Consider the following 20,000-nt stretch of genomic DNA (forward strand, 5'->3'; position numbering starts at 1 on the left):
GACCTCCCCAAGGCCTTCGACGACCTCTCCAAGGCCTTCGACGACCTCTCCAAGGCCTTCGACGACCTTTCTAAGGCCTTCGACGACCTCTCCAAGGCCTTCGACGACCTCTCCAAGGCCTTTGACGACCTCTCCAAGGCCTTCGACGACCTCTCCAAGGCCTTTGACGACCTCTCCAAGGCCTTTGACGACCTCTCCAAGGCCTTCGACGACCTCTCCAAGGCCTTCGACGACCTCTCAAAGGCCTTCGACGACCTTTCTAAGGCCTTCGACAACCTTTTTTAAGGCCTTCGACGACCTCCCCAAGGCCGTCGACGACCTCCCCAAGGCCTTTGAAGACCTCTCCAAGACCTTCGACGGCCTCTCCAAGGCCTTCTACGACCCCTCCAAGGCCTTCTACGACCTCTCCAAGGCCTTCTACGACCTCTCCAAGGCCTTCAACAACCTTTCTAAGGCCTTCGACAACCTTTTTTAAGGCCTTCGACGACCTCCCCAAGGCCGTCGACGACCTCCCCAAGGCCTTTGAAGACCTCTCCAAGACCTTCGACGGCCTCTCCAAGACCTTCGACGGCCTCTCCAAGGCCTTCTACGACCCCTCCAAGGCCTTCTACGACCTCTCCAAGGCCTTCTACGACCTCTCCAAGGCCTTCAACAACCTTTCTAAGGCCTTCGACGACCTCTCCAAGGCCTTTGACGACCTCTCCAAGGCCTTCGACGACCTCCCCAAGGCCTTCGACGACCTCCCCAAGGCCTTCGACGACCTCCCCAAGGCCTTCGACGACCTCCCCAAGGCCTTCGACGACCTCTCCAAGGTCTTCGACGACCTCTCCAAGGCCTTCAACGACCTCTTCAAGGCCTTTGACACTGTGAGCATGGAACTACTATGATACATTCTAATCAAATGTCGCTGTCCAGACAAATGTGTCAATGTCCTTTGCCAGGTCCATGATGGGATGGTGGCTCAGGTGGCCAAAGGAGGGCAGGAGTCAATGCCCGTTGGAGTCAGCATCGGTGTGAGGCAGGGGTGTGTGCTGGCACCTGTCCTCTTTAACATCTTACTCCTGTGTGTCACCCAGCTTCTCCACAAGGAGCTTGAGGACTGCAGTGGGGTTGTGGTGGACCTATTCATCATCAGGAGGCTCCACCAAGGTTATGATGGAGCGGGTTCTTGAGCTGCAGTATGCTGATGACTGTGCTCGTGTGTCCCACACTCCGGAAGACCTTCAGTCCGTCCTTGTAGGGGCCGTGAGGGTCTATAGCAGGATGGGACTGTCTAACAACACCACCAAGACAGAGGTGGTTTGCCAATAGAGACCCATCCCTCCCTCCACCCACCATGTCTGTCTTCACCATTGAACACAAATCACTGGCAATAGTCCCGTCCTTCAAATACCTGGGCAGCATCCTCTCGGAGGACTGCAGCATCGACCTCGAAATTCAAAACAGGATCAAGCATCAGCTGCCTTCGGGGAAACTCAGACGAAGGGTCTTCCTAAACTGGGATCGCCACCTCCTCACCAAAGTCGCCATCTATCAAGCCATTCTGCATCACCACATTTCTGGGTCACTTATAGTCGCCATCTATCAAGCCATTCTGCATCACCACATTTCTGGGTCACTTATAGTCGCCATCTAACAAGCCATTCTGCATCACCACATTTCTGGGTCACTTATAGTCGCCACAACAAGCAGCTTCAACCGATTCCACATACGATGGCTGCAGTGCATCCTGGGAATCACCTGGTGCAACTGTGTGCCCCATACAGAAATACTTGCTAAGACCAACTGTAAGAGTATGGAGGCCATGGTCACCCAGCACCAACTACAAGAGTATGGAGGCCATGGTCACCCAGCACCCACTACAAGAGTATGGAGGCCATGGTCACCCAGCACCAACTACAAGAGTATGGAGGCCATGGTCACCCAGCACCCACTACAAGAGTATGGAGGCCATGGTCACCCAGCACCCACTACAAGAGTATGGAGGCCATGGTCACCCAGCACCAACTACAAGAGTATGGAGGCCATGGTCACCCAGCACCCACTACAAGAGTATGGAGGCCATGGTCACCCAGCACCAACTACAAGAGTATGGAGGCCATGGTCACCCAGCACCAACTACAAGAGTATGGAGGCCATGGTCACCCAGCACCAACTGTAAGAGTATGGAGGCCATGGTCACCCAGCACCAACTACAAGAGTATGGAGGCCATACTGCACCGGCTTGGGCATGTCATTAAAATGTCTCAGGAGCGCTTGCTGTGGTAGATCCTGTATGGACAGATACATCTTGGCTGGCGGTCTTTAGGGGGTCCAGATACATCTTGGTCGGCGGTCTGTAGGGGGTCCAGATACATCTTGGCTGGCGGTCTGTAGGGGGTCCAGATACATCTTGGCCGGCGGTCTGTAGGGGGGCCAGATACATCTTGGTCGGCGGTCTGTAGGGGGGCCAGATACATCTTGGTCGGCGGTCTGTAGGGGGGCCAGATACATCTTGGCTGGCGGTCTGTAGGGGGGTCCAGATACATCTTGGTCGGCGGTCTGTAGGGGGGCCAGATACATCTTGGTCGGCGGTCTGTAGGGGGGCCAGATACATCTTGGTCGGCGGTCTGTAGGGGGGCCAGATACATCTTGGTCGGCGGTCTGTAGGGGGGTCCAGATACATCTTGGTCGGCGGTCTGTAGGGGGGCCAGATGCATCTTGGTCGGCGGTCTGTAGGGGGTCCAGATACATCTTGGCTGGTGGTCTGTAGGGGGGCCAGATACATCTTGGCTGGTGGTCTGTAGGGGGGCCAGATACATCTTGGCTGGCGGTCTGTAGGGGGGCCAGATACATCTTGGCCTGCGGTCTGTAGGGGGGCCAGATACATCTTGGCCGGCGGTCTGTAGGGGGGCCAGATACATCTTGGCCGGCGGTCTGTAGGGGGGTCCAGATACATCTTGGCTGGCGGTCTGTAGGGGGGCCAGATACATCTTGGCTGGCGGTCTGTAGGGGGGCCAGATACATCTTGGCCGGCGGTCTGTAGGGGGGCCAGATACATCTTGGCCGGCGGTCTGTAGGGGGGCCAGATACATCTTGGCTGGCGGTCTGTAGGGGGGCCAGATACATCTTGGCTGGCGGTCTGTAGGGGGGCCAGATACATCTTGGTCGGCGGTCTGCTGGGAGGCAGATGAAGCGCTACAAGGACCAGCTGAAAACGTGGCTGAAGAAGTTCAACATCAAATCCACAGACCTGGAGGACACTGCTGCTGACTGTTCCACCTGGTGGCAGCTCTGTACATACCACCAGGCCTGCTCCATCAACACAGACTGATACATACCACCAGGCCTGCTCCATCAACACAGAGACATACCACCAGGCCTGCTCCATCAACACAGAGACATACCACCAGGCCTGCCCCATCAACACAGACTGATACATACCACCAGGCCTGCCCCCATCAACACAGACTGATACATACCACCAGGCCTGACCCCATCAACACAGACTGATACATACCACCAGGCCTGCCACCATCAACACAGACTGATACATACCAGCAGGCCTGCTCCATCAACACAGAGACATACCACCAGGCCTACCCATCAACACAGACTGATACATACCAGCAGGCCTGCTCCATCAACACAGAGACATACCACCAGGCCTGCCCCATCAACACAGAGACATACCACCAGGCCTGCCCCATCAACACAGACTGATACATACCACCAGGCCTGCCCCTTCAACACAGAGACATACCACCAGGCCTGCCCCATCAACACAGACTGATACATACCAGCAGGCCTGCTCCATCAACACAGAGACATACCACCAGGCCTGCAACATCAACACAGAGACATACCACCAGGCCTGCTCGATCAATGAAGACAGAGTGAGAGAGGGTGAACACCAGAGGTACACAGTGTGGTGGAAGGGCCGGTCGGGAAGGAGGGAGGTCTTCTGTTAGGGGCTCCAGTGAACACAGAGGGGAAAGCTTGATTTCTCCTGTGTATTATATTACATTATATTACATAGTGTACAACATTCCCACTTCATTTCCCCTGTAGTTACTAAGCCTGTATGACGGTCTGATGTGTCTGGCATCGCCAAGCCTCCAGGCTCTGACCCCTCACACACACACACACACACACACACGCACACGCACACGCACACGCACACACACACACACACACACCAGATAGAACCGACAGACAGACACACACACACACACACACACACACACACACACACACACACACACACACACACACACACACACCAGATAGAACCGACAGACAGACAGACAGACAGACAGACAGACAGACACACACACAGACAGACACACACACGCACATACACACACACACACACACACACACACACACACACACACACACACACACACACACACACACACCGACAGACAGAACCAACAGACAGAGAGAAAGGCCACTGGTCTGACTCACCTATCATCAGCCATAGAGAATAGACTGTGTGTGTGTGAGTCAGTGTGGAGAAATGTATTGGGGGTTCTGCTTCTCTAAGCCATCGCGACCACACTGGTGACCTTACTGACTTCGTGACACTCTGGCTTCCAGTCCTGTCCAGTGTTTTCAATGTCCCGCCACATCATAGTTCCCTATCAGCGTGTCCACGTCACTGACGAGGTGGTATGTGTTTATAGTTAGTAAGCCTGGTGCTCAGGGGTTGAAGGAACACCATGGTCATACATTCCACCAGATTGATTCATTGCACAGCTCTTCCCTGGTCCCTCTTGAAAAATGCATTGCGATTATACCAACTAGATTAGCTGAAGGTCATATGAAGGTATACATCCATATGGCTGTGTTTTCATTCCATACCGGCTGGTAACTATTCATTGTGTGTGTGTGTGTGTGTGTGTTCTCTCGCTGTATGTGTGTGTGTGTTTCCTTCCATACAGGCCTCTACCTCTCCCTAATCCAGTGTGTGTGTGTGTTTCCTTCCATAAAGGCCTCTACCTCTCCCTAATCCAGTGTGTGTGTGTGTGTGTTCCCCAGGACTCCCTGCGCCAGAAGGAGGAGCGTATAGAGGAGCTGGAGGAGGCTCTGAGAGAGAGTGTCCAGATCACAGCAGAGAGAGAGATGGTTCTGGCTCAGGAGGAAGCTGCTCGCACACACACTGAGAAACAGGTGAGTGGTACACACACACACACACACACACACACACACACACACACACACACAGAACACACACACACACAGAGAACACACACACACACACACACAGAACACACACACACACAGAGAACACACACACACACACAGAGAACACACACAGACACACACACCACCATGAACAACATAAGCACAGACACATGATAACATCCATGGATTTAGTACTGTAGATATGTGGTAGTGGAGTAGGGGCCTGAGGGCACACACTTAGTGTGTTGTGAAATCTGTTGTGAATGTATTGTAATGTTTAAAAAATATATATCATTGCTGGACCCCAGGAAGAGTAGCTGCTGTCTTGACAGGAACTAATGGGGATCCAAAATAAACCCAAGGAAGAGTAGCTGCTGCCTTGACAGGAACTAATGGGGATCCAAAATAAACCCAAGGAAGAGTAGCTGCTGCCTTGACAGGAACTAATGAGGATCCATAATAAACCCCAGGAAGAGTAGCTGCTGCCTTGACAGGAACTAATGGGGATCCATAATAAACCCCAGGAAGAGTAGCTGCTGCCTTGACAGGAACTAATGTGGATCCATAATAAACCCCAGGAAGAGTAGCTGCTGCCTTGACAGGAACTAATGTGGATCCATAATAAACCCCAGGAAGAGTAGCTGCTGCCTTGACAGGAACTAATGTGGATCCATAATAAACCCCAGGAAGAGTAGCTGCTGCCTTGACAGGAACTAATGGGGATCCATAATAAACCCCAGGAAGAGTAGCTGCTGCCTTGACAGGAACTAATGGGGATCCATAATAAACCCCAGGAAGAGTAGCTGCTGCCTTGACAGGAACTAATGGGGATACATAATAAACCCCAGGAAGAGTAGCTGCTGTCTTGACAGGAGCTAATGGGGATCCATAATAAACCCCAGGAAGAGTAGCTGCTGCCTTGACAGGAACTAATGGGGATCCATAATAAACCCCAGGAAGAGTAGCTGCTGCCTTGACAGGAACTAATGGGGATCCATAATAAACCCCAGGAAGAGTAGCTGCTGCCTTGACAGGAACTAATGGGGATACATAATAAACCCCAGGAAGAGTAGCTGCTGCCTTGACAGGAACTAATGGGGATACATAATAAACCCCAGGAAGAGTAGCTGCTGCCTTGACAGGAACTAATGGGGATCCATAATAAACCCCAGGAAGAGTAGCTGCTGTCTTGACAGGAACTAATGGGGATCCATAATAAACCCCAGGAAGAGTAGCTGCTGTCTTGACAGGAACTAATGAGGGTCCTTAATAAACCCCAGGAAGAGTAGCTGCTGTCTTGACAGGAACTAATGAGGGTGCTTAATAAACCCCAGGAAGAGTAGCTGCTGCCTTGGCAGGAACTAATGTGGATCCATAATAAACCCCAGGAAGAGTAGCTGCTGCCTTGGCAGGAACTAATGTGGATCCATAATAAACCCCAGGAAGAGTAGCTGCTGCCTTGACAGGAAATAATGTGGATCCATAATATACCCCAGGTAGAGTAGCTGCTGCCTTGACAGGAACTAATGTGGATACATAATATACCCCAGGAAGAGTAGCTGCTGCATTGACAGGAACTAATGGGGATCCATAATAAACCCCAGGAAGAGTAACTGCTGTCTTGGCAGGAACTAATGTGGATACATAATATACCCCAGGAAGAGTAGCTGCTGCCTTGACAGGAACTAATGTGGATCCATAATAAACCCCAGGAAGAGTAGCTGCTGCCTTGACAGGAACTAATGGGGATCCATAATAAACCCCAGGAAGAGTAGCTGCTGCCTTGACAGGAACTAATGTGGATCCATTATAAACCCCAGGAAGAGTAGCTGCTGCCTTGACAGGAACTAATGTGGATCCATAATAAACCCCAGGAAGAGTAGCTGCTGCCTTGACAGGAACTAATGTGGATCCATAATAAACCCCAGGAAGAGTAGCTGCTGCCTTGACAGGAACTAATGGGGATCCATAATAAACCCCAGGAAGAGTAGCTGCTGCCTTGACAGGAACTAACGGGGATCCATAATAAACCCCAGGAAGAGTAGCTGCTGCCTTGACAGGAACTAATGTGGATCCATAATAAACCCCAGGAAGAGTAGCTGCTGCCTTGACAGGAACTAATGTGGATCCATAATAAACCCCAGGAAGAGTAGTTGCTGTCTTGACAGGAACTAATGTGGATCCATTATAAGCCCCAGGAAGAGTAGCTGCTGCCTTGACAGGAACTAATGTGGATCCATAATAAACCCCAGGAAGAGTAGCTGCTGCCTTGGCAGGAACTAATGTGGATCCATAATAAACCCCAGGAAGAGTAGCTGCTGCCTTGACAGGAAATAATGTGGATCCATAATATACCCCAGGTAGAGTAGCTGCTGCCTTGACAGGAACTAATGTGGATACATAATATACCCCAGGAAGAGTAGCTGCTGCATTGACAGGAACTAATGGGGATCCATAATAAACCCCAGGAAGAGTAACTGCTGTCTTGGCAGGAACTAATGTGGATCCATAATAAACCCCAGGAAGAGTAGCTGCTGCCTTGACAGGAACTAATGGGGATCCATAATAAACCCCAGGAAGAGTAGCTGCTGCCTTGACAGGAACTAATGTGGATCCATTATAAACCCCAGGAAGAGTAGCTGCTGCCTTGACAGGAACTAATGTGGATCCATAATAAACCCCAGGAAGAGTAGCTGCTGCCTTGACAGGAACTAATGTGGATCCATAATAAACCCCAGGAAGAGTAGCTGCTGCCTTGACAGGAACTAATGGGGATCCATAATAAACCCCAGGAAGAGTAGCTGCTGCCTTGACAGGAACTAACGGGGATCCATAATAAACCCCAGGAAGAGTAGCTGCTGCCTTGACAGGAACTAATGTGGATCCATAATAAACCCCAGGAAGAGTAGCTGCTGCCTTGACAGGAACTAATGTGGATCCATAATAAACCCCAGGAAGAGTAGTTGCTGTCTTGACAGGAACTAATGTGGATCCATTATAAGCCCCAGGAAGAGTAGCTGCTGCCTTGACAGGAACTAATGGGGATCCATAATAAACCCCAGGAAGAGTAGCTGCTGCCTTGACAGGAACTAATGGGGATCCATTATAAACCCCAGGAAGAGTAGCTGCTGCCTTGACAGGAACTAATGGGGATCCATAATAAACCCCAGGAAGAGTAGCTGCTGCCTTGACAGGAACTAATGTGGATCCATAATAAACCCAGGAAGAGTAGCTGCTGCCTTGACAGGAACTAATGTGGATCCATAATAAACCCAGGAAGAGTAGCTGCTGCCTTGACAGGAACTAATGGGGATCCATAATAAACCCCAGGAAGAGTACCTGCTGCCTTGACAGGAACTAATGGGGATCCAAAATAAACCCAAGGAAGAGTAGCTGCTGCCTTGACAGGAACTAATGAGGATCCATAATAAACCCCAGGAAGAGTAGCTGCTGCCTTGACAGGAACTAATGGGGATCCATAATAAACCCCAGGAAGAGTAGCTGCTGCCTTGACAGGAACTAATGTGGATCCATAATAAACCCAGGAAGAGTAGCTGCTGCCTTGACAGGAACTAATGTGGATCCATAATAAACCCAGGAAGAGTAGCTGCTGCCTTGACAGGAACTAATGTGGATCCATAATAAACCCAGGAAGAGTAGCTGCTGCCTTGACAGGAACTAATGTGGATCCAAAATAAACCCAAGGAAGAGTAGCTGCTGCCTTGACAGGAACTAATGAGGATCCATAATAAACCCCAGGAAGAGTAGCTGCTGCCTTGACAGGAACTAATGGGGATCCATAATAAACCCCAGGAAGAGTAGCTGCTGCCTTGACAGGAACTAATGTGGATCCATAATAAACCCAGGAAGAGTAGCTGCTGCCTTGACAGGAACTAATGTGGATCCATAATAAACCCAGGAAGAGTAGCTGCTGCCTTGACAGGAACTAATGTGGATCCATAATAAACCCAGGAAGAGTAGCTGCTGCCTTGACAGGAACTAATGTGGATCCATAATAAACCCCAGGAAGAGTAGCTGCTGCCTTGACAGGAACTAATGGGGATCCAAAATAAACCCCAGGAAGAGTAGCTGCTGCCTTGACAGGAACTAATGGGGATCCATAATAAACCCCAGGAAGAGTAGCTGCTGCCTTGACAGGAACTAATGTGGATCCATTATAAACCCCAGGAAGAGTAGCTGCTGCCTTGACAGGAACTAATGTGGATCCATAATAAACCCCAGGAAGAGTAGCTGCTGCCTTGACAGGAACTAATGTGGATCCATAATAAACCCCAGGAAGAGTAGCTGCTGCCTTGACAGGAACTAAAGGGGATCCATAATAAACCCCAGGAAGAGTAGCTGCTGCCTTGACAGGAACTAACGGGGATCCATAATAAACCCCAGGAAGAGTAGCTGCTGCCTTGACAGGAACTAATGTGGATCCATAATAAACCCCAGGAAGAGTAGCTGCTGCCTTGACAGGAACTAATGTGGATCCATAATAAACCCCAGGAAGAGTAGCTGCTGTCTTGACAGGAACTAATGTGGATCCATTATAAACCCCAGGAAGAGTAGCTGCTGCCTTGACAGGAACTAATGGGGATCCATAATAAACCCCAGGAAGAGTAGCTGCTGCCTTGACAGGAACTAATGGGGATCCATTATAAACCCCAGGAAGAGTAGCTGCTGCCTTGACAGGAACTAATGGGGATCCATAATAAACCCCAGGAAGAGTAGCTGCTGCCTTGACAGGAACTCATGTGGATCCATAATAAACCCAGGAAGAGTAGCTGCTGCCTTGACAGGAACTAATGTGGATCCATAATAAACCCAGGAAGAGTAGCTGCTGCCTTGACAGGAACTAATGTGGATCCATAATAAACCCAGGAAGAGTAGCTGCTGCCTTGACAGGAACTAATGTGGATCCATAATAAACCCAGGAAGAGTAGCTGCTGCCTTGACAGGAACTAATGAGGATCCATAATAAACCCCAGGAAGAGTAGCTGCTGCCTTGACAGGAACTAATGAGGATCCATAATAAACCCCAGGAAGAGTAGCTGCTGCCTTGACAGGAACTAATGTGGATCCATTATAAACCCAGGAAGAGTAGCTGCTGCCTTGACAGGAACTAATGAGGATCCATAATAAACCCCAGGAAGAGTAGCTGCTGCCTTGACAGGAACTAATGAGGATCCATTATAAACCCCAGGAAGAGTAGCTGCTGCCTTGACAGGAACTAATGAGGATCCATTATAAACCCCAGGAAGAGTAGCTGCTGCCTTGACAGGAACTAATGAGGATCCATAATAAATACAATACAAACACACTAAATGTAACAGAAGGAGCTTCACAATCATCTGTATGTCAGTGGTGGAATGTCAAGTCTAACAACATGTTAGACCCTTTACTCAAGTTTCATTTAATTTTATTATTTTATCTAACCTTTATTTAACTTTTATTTAACCTTTATTTAACTAGACAAGTCAGTTAAGAACAAATTCTTACTTACAATGGCGGCCTAGGAACAGTGGGTTAACTGGTCTAGGAACAGTGGGTTAACTGGTCTAGGAACAGTGGGTTAACTGGTCTAGGAACAGTGGGTTAACTGGTCTAGGAACAGTGGGTTAACTGGTCTAGGAACAGTGGGTTAACTGGTCTAGGAACAGTGGGTTAACTGGTCTAGGAACAGTGGGTTAACTGGTCTAGGAACAGTGGGTTAACTGCCTTGTTCAGGGGCAGAACGACCAACCTTTCAGTTACTGGTCCAACGCTCTAACCACTAGGCTACCTGCCGCCCCTCTAACCACTAGGCTACCTGCTGCCCCTCTAACCACTAGGCTACCTGCCTCTAACCACTAGGCTACCTGCCGCCCCTTCATCTCTACAAGTCCTCTCTGTTCCACACAGAAGCCAACCCCCACCTCAGTCCTCCTCTGTGTCTCCCCCCATCCTTCCATCACTTCCGTGTCTCCTGGCCAGAAGTCCCCAGTGTTTATGTTAACTTGTACCCCACTAATGCACTGGCTGGCATCTCTTGAGCCCACAGTTAATGGCCTGATTTAGACCCACATCAATGCCCCTCGGCAAAGATCTCCCGTCAAAACCCTCCGTTATACACACTCCTGAAGTAGCAACTCAGAGAACGCCTCCCCTGTCTTATAGCAATGCATCGCCATGCATGCCAATCCCCTGAATACCATTGCCAACCCCCTGAATACCGTGCCAACCCCCTGAATACCATGTCAATGGGGCCTGTTTACGTGGTACGGGTGTGTGTGTGTTTGTGTCCAGTCTTCATTTGGCAAATAAATAACTCCATCTCTCTATGAAGAAACAGGTTCCTTTCACTTCAGTTTACATCACACACACACACACACACACACACACACACACACACACACACACACACACACACACACACACACACATACACATACACATACACACATTCACACACACACATACACATACACACACACACACACACATACACATACACATTCACATACACACACACACACACACATACACACACAAACACACACACATACACACACAAACACACACACACACACACACATTGCTGTGTGTCTGTTTGTGTATGGTGAGGGATGGTCTGTCATTGTGATGTGTCAATAGGGATTAACATACCACAGTGTGTGTCTTTATGAGGGCTTCACATTTTGGGGAATATTCAGAGGTGGAAACTTTCCGTGGGAATTAACATGAATATATGGGAATTAATGGCAATATATGCAAATGAATATTAATACAATTTAAATGTAGATGTTTTTTGTACTGGATATATTTACCATATCATATGGAGACAGAAACATAAACCTTTCACCTTATCATACGTAGACATAAATCAAATGATTAAATCCTAAGAGGCTCAGATTCAAAGTCCTTTCCACCAGGTGGCTGATGAGATATGTTGTCACGACTACCATATTGCATCTCCATCCCAAAGCCCTTGCTTGGAAGTTGACTTCAACAGACTGCCAAGAACCTTGCCCTCATCCAAGCCAAGGTGGCGAGACACGGTAGTGATGACACCATAGGCCTTGTTGATCTCTGCACCAGACAGGATGCTCTTACCAGCAGACTTGGGGTCCAACATGTACGCTGCGGGGTGTTTGGGCTTCAGGCAGAAGTCCTCACGCTTTACGATGTATTTCAGAACTGCAGTTTCCTCTGCTTGGAGCAACAGTGAAGTGGGCAGGGCAGTATGGATTTATTCTCTTACATCTGCAAGCAGAGTCTGAACATCAGACAGGATGGCATTGTCTCCCTCAATCCGTGCAATGGCTACTGCTATAGGTTTCAGGAGTTTAAGGCTGATTACCACTCTCTCCCAAAATACATCATCCATGAGGATCCTCTTGATGGGACTGTCCATATCGCAGACTGTGATATGACCATTTCTTGGAGAGACTCCTTCCCCTCCAGGAGACTGTCAAACATGATGACGGCACCACCCCAACAGGTGTTGCTGGGAAGCTTCAATGTTGTTCTCTTATTCTAATCACTTTACTTGGTGAGGTAGATGGCTGATGAGCCTTCACATACCTAACCATTTCCTTGGCTCTCTTGTAGAGTGTATCCATTGTTTTCAGTGCCATGATGTCCTTGAGGAGCAGATTCAATGCATGAGCAGCACAGCCAATGGGTGTGATGTGAGGGTAGGACTCCTCCACTTTAGACCAAGCAGCCTTCATATTCGCAGCATTGTCTGTCACCAGTGCAAATACCTTCTGTGGTCCAAGGTCATTGATGACTGCCTTCAGCTCATCTGCAATGTAGAGACCGGTCTGTGCTCTTGTAGAATATAGGTTGAGGGGTGGAAATGATGTAGTTAATTATTCTTTGCCCACGAACATTCAACCACCCATCAGAGATGATTGCAATCCAGTCTGCTTTCTCTACGATTTGCTTGACCTTCATTTGAACTCTGTTCAACTCTGCATCCAGCAAATGAGTAGATAAAGCATGTCTGGTTGGAGGGGTGTATGCTGGGCGAAGAACATTCAGAAATCTCTTCCAATACACATCGTCTGTGAGCATCAGAGGTGAACCAGTTGCATACACAGTTCGAGCAAGACATTCATCAGCATTTCTCTGACTACGTTCCTCCATTGAGTCAAAAACCTTCTGATTCCAGGAGGACCATGAGAAGGGTGGATTATCCCAGGATGCGAAGGGGAGGAACTATGACATTTATCCAGGAAGACCATGAGAAAAAATCCCAAATACAATTCCATGTACAGATAAATAGTTAAGCAGTTAGATTAAACAACTCCTTTGTCAGATAAATGTTTTAAAATGAAACATGTATGGAAACAGGTGAATTAACACTCCTCAGTCAGCAGGCTCAGGCAAGCTAAAACACACATGGTAGCAAAAACTAACTAGCAGAAATGGTTAAGTTAGAAATGATTTAAACACACTTTGCAGTAGGCTACTATTTACTAGTTAACAAATTCCCCCAAAATTCCCAGGCTTAACTTCCCATTGAAAATTTCCGGAAAAAATTCTAGGAAATTTAGCGGAGGGTTTCCGACCCTTTGCAACCCCTTTATACCAACTGGAGAGAGACCGTCAGGCTGGAATAACCCTGCATGACTCATCGGAGGTGGAAACAGGGACTCTCACTGCCCAGAATATGGACGCTGGACAGACGTTGAGGGGATCAATGAGGTCACTTTCTGTCCACTGTGGAGGCCTGCTTCTCCTCCCTGTCACTCTTAATCACAATAAAACTCCCAGCTGTAGAGTCTGTCTCCTAATAGTTTGTTTTAAAATAACTTCATTATAATAAAGAGCTTTTCATACATGAGACATTCCCCAATTAGTGAACCTGGGCTCTGGACCCAACCCTACAATGCTGTCTCCTCCACATCCATTCCTCCCCACCCCAGTCACTGCCTGAGTCACTGCCTGACGTGTCACGGTCTGGTTCCCTCTCGTTCACCTGGGCTATGACCTGATGGGCCCTGGTCAAAAGTAGTGCACTATATAGGTGGTAGGGTTCTATTTGGGACACCGTCCTGGTCTGGTCTGGTCCAGGCTAGGCACCACCAGGCTTTAGGCAGGATGGACCTTTACTTTCCCCTTGAGGTTCATTATATCTGGGCTCTAGTAGGGGCCTTCCACTTCCAGGGACTTCCAGACTCATAGAGCTAGTGTTCGTGTGTGTGTGTGTGTGTGTGTGTGTGTGTGAGGGGACTTCCAGGCTTATAGAGCCAGGCTGTGGGAGAGGAAGGCTGGGTACAGGGAGCAGACTGGATGGGGACTGGTAGTGCTCAGCCTCTTTCTCTAACACACAAACACATGCAGGAAGGCAAGGACATAGCTAGTTAGTTATGCCACCTGCTCTATATTCAGGTCCAATGATAACCGAGCCCCGGCCACAGGAACACCAGGGGAATAAACCCCACAGCCAGGACAGGAAAGAGAGACTAACAACTATTTAACTATTAAACCCAGAAGGAGCCAGCCAAGCTAGCCGAGCCAAAATGACATTTTTGGGGCATTTACCTGGAAATACACTTTTAAATCACTTTTACATAGTTCTAAAAGTGATCCCTATAGGCCTGTTGTCCATACATACTCATAGTGAGCATTACCCTGGGTTCATTAAGGTCACGCCCCCTGTCAGACCTTCACACACTCATCCTGCTCTGTTTGTTTCTCTCTTATTTTCCTCCTTCTCTCCATCCTCTCTCTGTCTGGTGTTCCTCCTCCTTCTCTCCATCCTCTCTCTGTCTGGTGTTCCTCCTCCTCATCTCCATCCTCTCTCTGTCTGGTGTTCCTCCATCCTCTCTCCATCCTCTCTCTGTCTGGTGTTCCTCCTCCTTCTCTCCATCCTCTCTCCATCCTCTCTCTGTCTGGTGTTCCTCCATCCTCTCTCCATCCTCTCTCTGTCTGGTGTTCTTCCTCCTCCTCTCCATCCTCTCTCCATCCTCTCTCCATCCTCCCTCCATCCTCTCTCCATCCTCTCTCTGTCTGGTGTTCCTCATCCTCTCTCCATCCTATCTCTGTCTGGTGTTCCTCCTCCTTCTCTCCATCCTCTCTCTGTCTGGTGTTCCTCCATCCTCTCTCCATCCTCTCTCTTTCTGGTGTTCCTCCATCGTCTCTCCATCCTCTCTCTGTCTGGTGTTCCTCCTCCTTCTCTCCATCCCCTCTCTGTCTGGTGTTCCTCCTCCTTCTCTCCATCCTCTCTCTGTCTGGTGTTCCTCCTCCTCCTCTCCATCCTCTCTCCATCCTCTCTCTGTCTGGTGTTCCTCCTCCTCCTCTCCATCCTCTCTCCATCCTCTCTCTGTCTGGTGTTCCTCCATCCTCTCTCCATCCTCTCTCTGTCTGGTGTACCTCCTCCATCCTCTCTCCATCCTCTCTCTGTCTGGTGTTCCTCCTCCTTCTCTCCATCCTCTCTCTGTCTGGTGTTCCTCCTCCTTCTCTCCATCCTCTCTCTGTCTGGTGTACCTCCTCCTTCTCTCCATCCTCTCTCTGTCTGGTGTTCCTCCTCCTCCTCTCCATCCTCTCTCCATCCTCTCTCTGTCTGGTGTTCCTCCTCCTTCTCTCCATCCTCTCTCTGTCTGGTGTTCCTCCATCCTCTCTCCATCCTCTCTCTGTCTGGTGTTCCTCCTCCTTCTCTCCATCCTCTCTCTGTCTGGTGTTCCTCCTCCTTCTCTCCATCCTCTCTCTGTCTGGTGTTCCTCCTCCTTCTCTCCATCCTCTCTCTGTCTGGTGTTCCTCCTCCTTCTCTCCATCCTCTCTCTGTCTGGTGTACCTCCTCCTTCTCTCCATCCTCTCTCTGTCTGGTGTTCCTCCATCCTCTCTCCATCCTCTCTCTGTCTGGTGTTCCTCCTCCTTCTCTCCATCCTCTCTCCATCCTCTCTCCATCCTCTCTCTGTCTGGTGTTCCTCCTCCTCCTCTCCATCCTCTCTCCATCCTCTCTCCATCCTCTCTCTGTCTGGTGTTCCTCCTCCTCCTCTCCATCCTCTCTCTGTCTGGTGTACCTCCTCCTTCTCTCCATCCTCTCTCTGTCTGGTGTTCCTCCTCCTTCTCTCCATCCTCTCTCTGTCTGGTGTTCCTCCTCCTCCTCTCCATCCTCTCTCCATCCTCTCTCCATCCTCTCTCTGTCTGGTGTTCTTCCTCCTCCTCTCCATCCTCTCTCCATCCTCTCTCCATCCTCTCTCTGTCTGGTGTTCTTCCTCCTCCTCTCCATCCTCTCTCCATCCTCTCTCCATCCTCCCTCCATCCTCTCTCCATCCTCTCTCTGTCTGGTGTTCCTCATCCTCTCTCCATCCTATCTCTGTCTGGTGTTCCTCCTCCTTCTCTCCATCCTCTCTCTGTCTGGTGTTCCTCCATCCTCTCTCCATCCTCTCTCTTTCTGGTGTTCCTCCATCGTCTCTCCATCCTCTCTCTGTCTGGTGTTCCTCCTCCTTCTCTCCATCCCCTCTCTGTCTGGTGTTCCTCCTCCTTCTCTCCATCCTCTCTCTGTCTGGTGTTCCTCCTCCTCCTCTCCATCCTCTCTCCATCCTCTCTCTGTCTGGTGTTCCTCCTCCTCCTCTCCATCCTCTCTCCATCCTCTCTCTGTCTGGTGTTCCTCCATCCTCTCTCCATCCTCTCTCTGTCTGGTGTTCCTCCATCCTCTCTCCATCCTCTCTCTGTCTGGTGTTCCTCCTCCTTCTCTCCATCCTCTCTCTGTCTGGTGTTCCTCCTCCTTCTCTCCATCCTCTCTCTGTCTGGTGTACCTCCTCCTTCTCTCCATCCTCTCTCTGTCTGGTGTTCCTCCTCCTCCTCTCCATCCTCTCTCCATCCTCTCTCCATCCTCTCTCCATCCTCTCTCTGTCTGGTGTTCTTCCTCCTCCTCTCCATCCTCTCTCCATCCTCTCTCCATCCTCTCTCCATCCTCTCTCTGTCTGGTGTTCCTCCTCCTTCTCTCCATCCTCTCTCTGTCTGGTGTACCTCCTCCTTCTCTCCATCCTCTCTCTGTCTGGTGTTCCTCCTCCTCCTCTCCATCCTCTCTCCATCCTCTCTCCATCCTCTCTCCATCCTCTCTCTGTCTGGTGTTCCTCCTCCTCCTCTCCATCCTCTCTCCATCCTCTCTCCATCCTCTCTCTGTCTGGTGTTCCTCCTCCTCCTCTCCATCCTCTCTCTGTCTGGTGTACCTCCTCCTTCTCTCCATCCTCTCTCTGTCTGGTGTTCCTCCTCCTTCTCTCCATCCTCTCTCTGTCTGGTGTTCCTCCTCCTCCTCTCCATCCTCTCTCCATCCTCTCTCCATCCTCTCTCCATCCTCTCTCCATCCTCTCTCTGTCTGGTGTTCTTCCTCCTCCTCTCCATCCTCTCTCCATCCTCTCTCCATCCTCTCTCCATCCTCTCTCTGTCTGGTGTTCTTCCTCCTCCTCTCCATCCTCTCTCCATCCTCTCTCCATCCTCCCTCCATCCTCTCTCCATCCTCTCTCTGTCTGGTGTTCCTCATCCTCTCTCCATCCTATCTCTGTCTGGTGTTCCTCCTCCTTCTCTCCATCCTCTCTCTGTCTGGTGTTCCTCCATCCTTCTCTCCATCCTCTCTCTGTCTGGTGTTCCTCCTCCTTCTCTCCATCCTCTCTCTGTCTGGTGTTCCTCCTCCTTCTCTCCATCCTCTCTCTGTCTGGTGTACCTCCTCCTTCTCTCCATCCTCTCTCTGTCTGGTGTTCCTCCTCCTCCTCTCCATCCTCTCTCCATCCTCTCTCTGTCTGGTGTTCCTCCTCCTTCTCTCCATCCTCTCTCTGTCTGGTGTTCCTCCATCCTCTCTCCATCCTCTCTCTGTCTGGTGTTCCTCCTCCTTCTCTCCATCCTCTCTCTGTCTGGTGTTCCTCCTCCTTCTCTCCATCCTCTCTCTGTCTGGTGTTCCTCCTCCTTCTCTCCATCCTCTCTCTGTCTGGTGTTCCTCCTCCTTCTCTCCATCCTCTCTCTGTCTGGTGTACCTCCTCCTTCTCTCCATCCTCTCTCTGTCTGGTGTTCCTCCATCCTCTCTCCATCCTCTCTCTGTCTGGTGTTCCTCCTCCTTCTCTCCATCCTCTCTCCATCCTCTCTCCATCCTCTCTCTGTCTGGTGTTCCTCCTCCTCCTCTCCATCCTCTCTCCATCCTCTCTCTGTCTGGTGTTCCTCCTCCTCCTCTCCATCCTCTCTCTGTCTGGTGTACCTCCTCCTTCTCTCCATCCTCTCTCTGTCTGGTGTTCCTCCTCCTTCTCTCCATCCTCTCTCTGTCTGGTGTTCCTCCTCCTCCTCTCCATCCTCTCTCCATCCTCTCTCCATCCTCTCTCCATCCTCTCTCTGTCTGGTGTTCTTCCTCCTCCTCTCCATCCTCTCTCCATCCTCTCTCCATCCTCTCTCTGTCTGGTGTTCTTCCTCCTCCTCTCCATCCTCTCTCCATCCTCTCTCCATCCTCCCTCCATCCTCTCTCCATCCTCTCTCTGTCTGGTGTTCCTCATCCTCTCTCCATCCTATCTCTGTCTGGTGTTCCTCCATCCTCTCTCCATCCTCTCTCTTTCTGGTGTTCCTCCATCGTCTCTCCATCCTCTCTCTGTCTGGTGTTCCTCCTCCTTCTCTCCATCCCCTCTCTGTCTGGTGTTCCTCCTCCTTCTCTCCATCCTCTCTCTGTCTGGTGTTCCTCCTCCTCCTCTCCATCCTCTCTCCATCCTCTCTCTGTCTGGTGTTCCTCCTCCTCCTCTCCATCCTCTCTCCATCCTCTCTCTGTCTGGTGTTCCTCCATCCTCTCTCCATCCTCTCTCTGTCTGGTGTTCCTCCATCCTCTCTCCATCCTCTCTCTGTCTGGTGTTCCTCCTCCTTCTCTCCATCCTCTCTCTGTCTGGTGTTCCTCCTCCTTCTCTCCATCCTCTCTCTGTCTGGTGTACCTCCTCCTTCTCTCCATCCTCTCTCTGTCTGGTGTTCCTCCTCCTCCTCTCCATCCTCTCTCCATCCTCTCTCTGTCTGGTGTTCCTCCTCCTTCTCTCCATCCTCTCTCTGTCTGGTGTTCCTCCATCCTCTCTCCATCCTCTCTCTGTCTGGTGTTCCTCCTCCTTCTCTCCATCCTCTCTCTGTCTGGTGTTCCTCCTCCTTCTCTCCATCCTCTCTCTGTCTGGTGTTCCTCCTCCTTCTCTCCATCCTCTCTCTGTCTGGTGTTCCTCCTCCTTCTCTCCATCCTCTCTCTGTCTGGTGTACCTCCTCCTTCTCTCCATCCTCTCTCTGTCTGGTGTTCCTCCATCCTCTCTCCATCCTCTCTCTGTCTGGTGTTCCTCCTCCTTCTCTCCATCCTCTCTCTGTCTGGTGTTCCTCCTCCTTCTCTCCATCCTCTCTCCATCCTCTCTCTGTCTGGTGTTCCTCCTCCTCCTCTCCATCCTCTCTCTGTCTGGTGTACCTCCTCCTTCTCTCCATCCTCTCTCTGTCTGGTGTTCCTCCTCCTTCTCTCCATCCTCTCTCTGTCTGGTGTTCCTCCTCCTCCTCTCCATCCTCTCTCCATCCTCTCTCCATCCTCTCTCCATCCTCTCTCTGTCTGGTGTTCTTCCTCCTCCTCTCCATCCTCTCTCCATCCTCTCTCCATCCTCTCTCTGTCTGGTGTTCTTCCTCCTCCTCTCCATCCTCTCTCCATCCTCTCTCCATCCTCTCTCCATCCTCTCTCTGTCTGGTGTTCTTCCTCCTCCTCTCCATCCTCTCTCCATCCTCTCTCCATCCTCTCTCCATCCTCTCTCTGTCTGGTGTTCTTCCTCCTCCTCTCCATCCTCTCTCCATCCTCTCTCCATCCTCTCTCCATCCTCTCTCTGTCTGGTGTTCCTCCTCCTTCTCTC

The 20,000-nt window shown here is 50.4% G+C and overlaps 1 protein-coding gene across 6 annotated transcripts in view; it reads left to right on the forward strand.

The window, feature by feature from the left end:
* LOC116360602 (ELKS/Rab6-interacting/CAST family member 1-like) overlaps positions 1–20,000 on the forward strand; it is a 475,628-nt gene that overhangs the window by 225,762 nt on the left and 229,866 nt on the right. For all 6 annotated transcript variants that reach the window (XM_031815520.1, XM_031815522.1, XM_031815523.1 and 3 more), the window contains one exon: positions 5,023–5,154. In XM_031815520.1, the coding sequence (XP_031671380.1) occupies positions 5,023–5,154 (132 nt within the window). The remainder of the gene's footprint in view (positions 1–5,022; positions 5,155–20,000) is intronic.

The sequence above is a fragment of the Oncorhynchus kisutch genome, unplaced genomic scaffold (genome assembly GCF_002021735.2).
Source record: "Oncorhynchus kisutch isolate 150728-3 unplaced genomic scaffold, Okis_V2 Okis09a-Okis19a_hom, whole genome shotgun sequence".
Taxonomy (NCBI): Eukaryota; Metazoa; Chordata; class Actinopteri; order Salmoniformes; family Salmonidae; genus Oncorhynchus; species Oncorhynchus kisutch.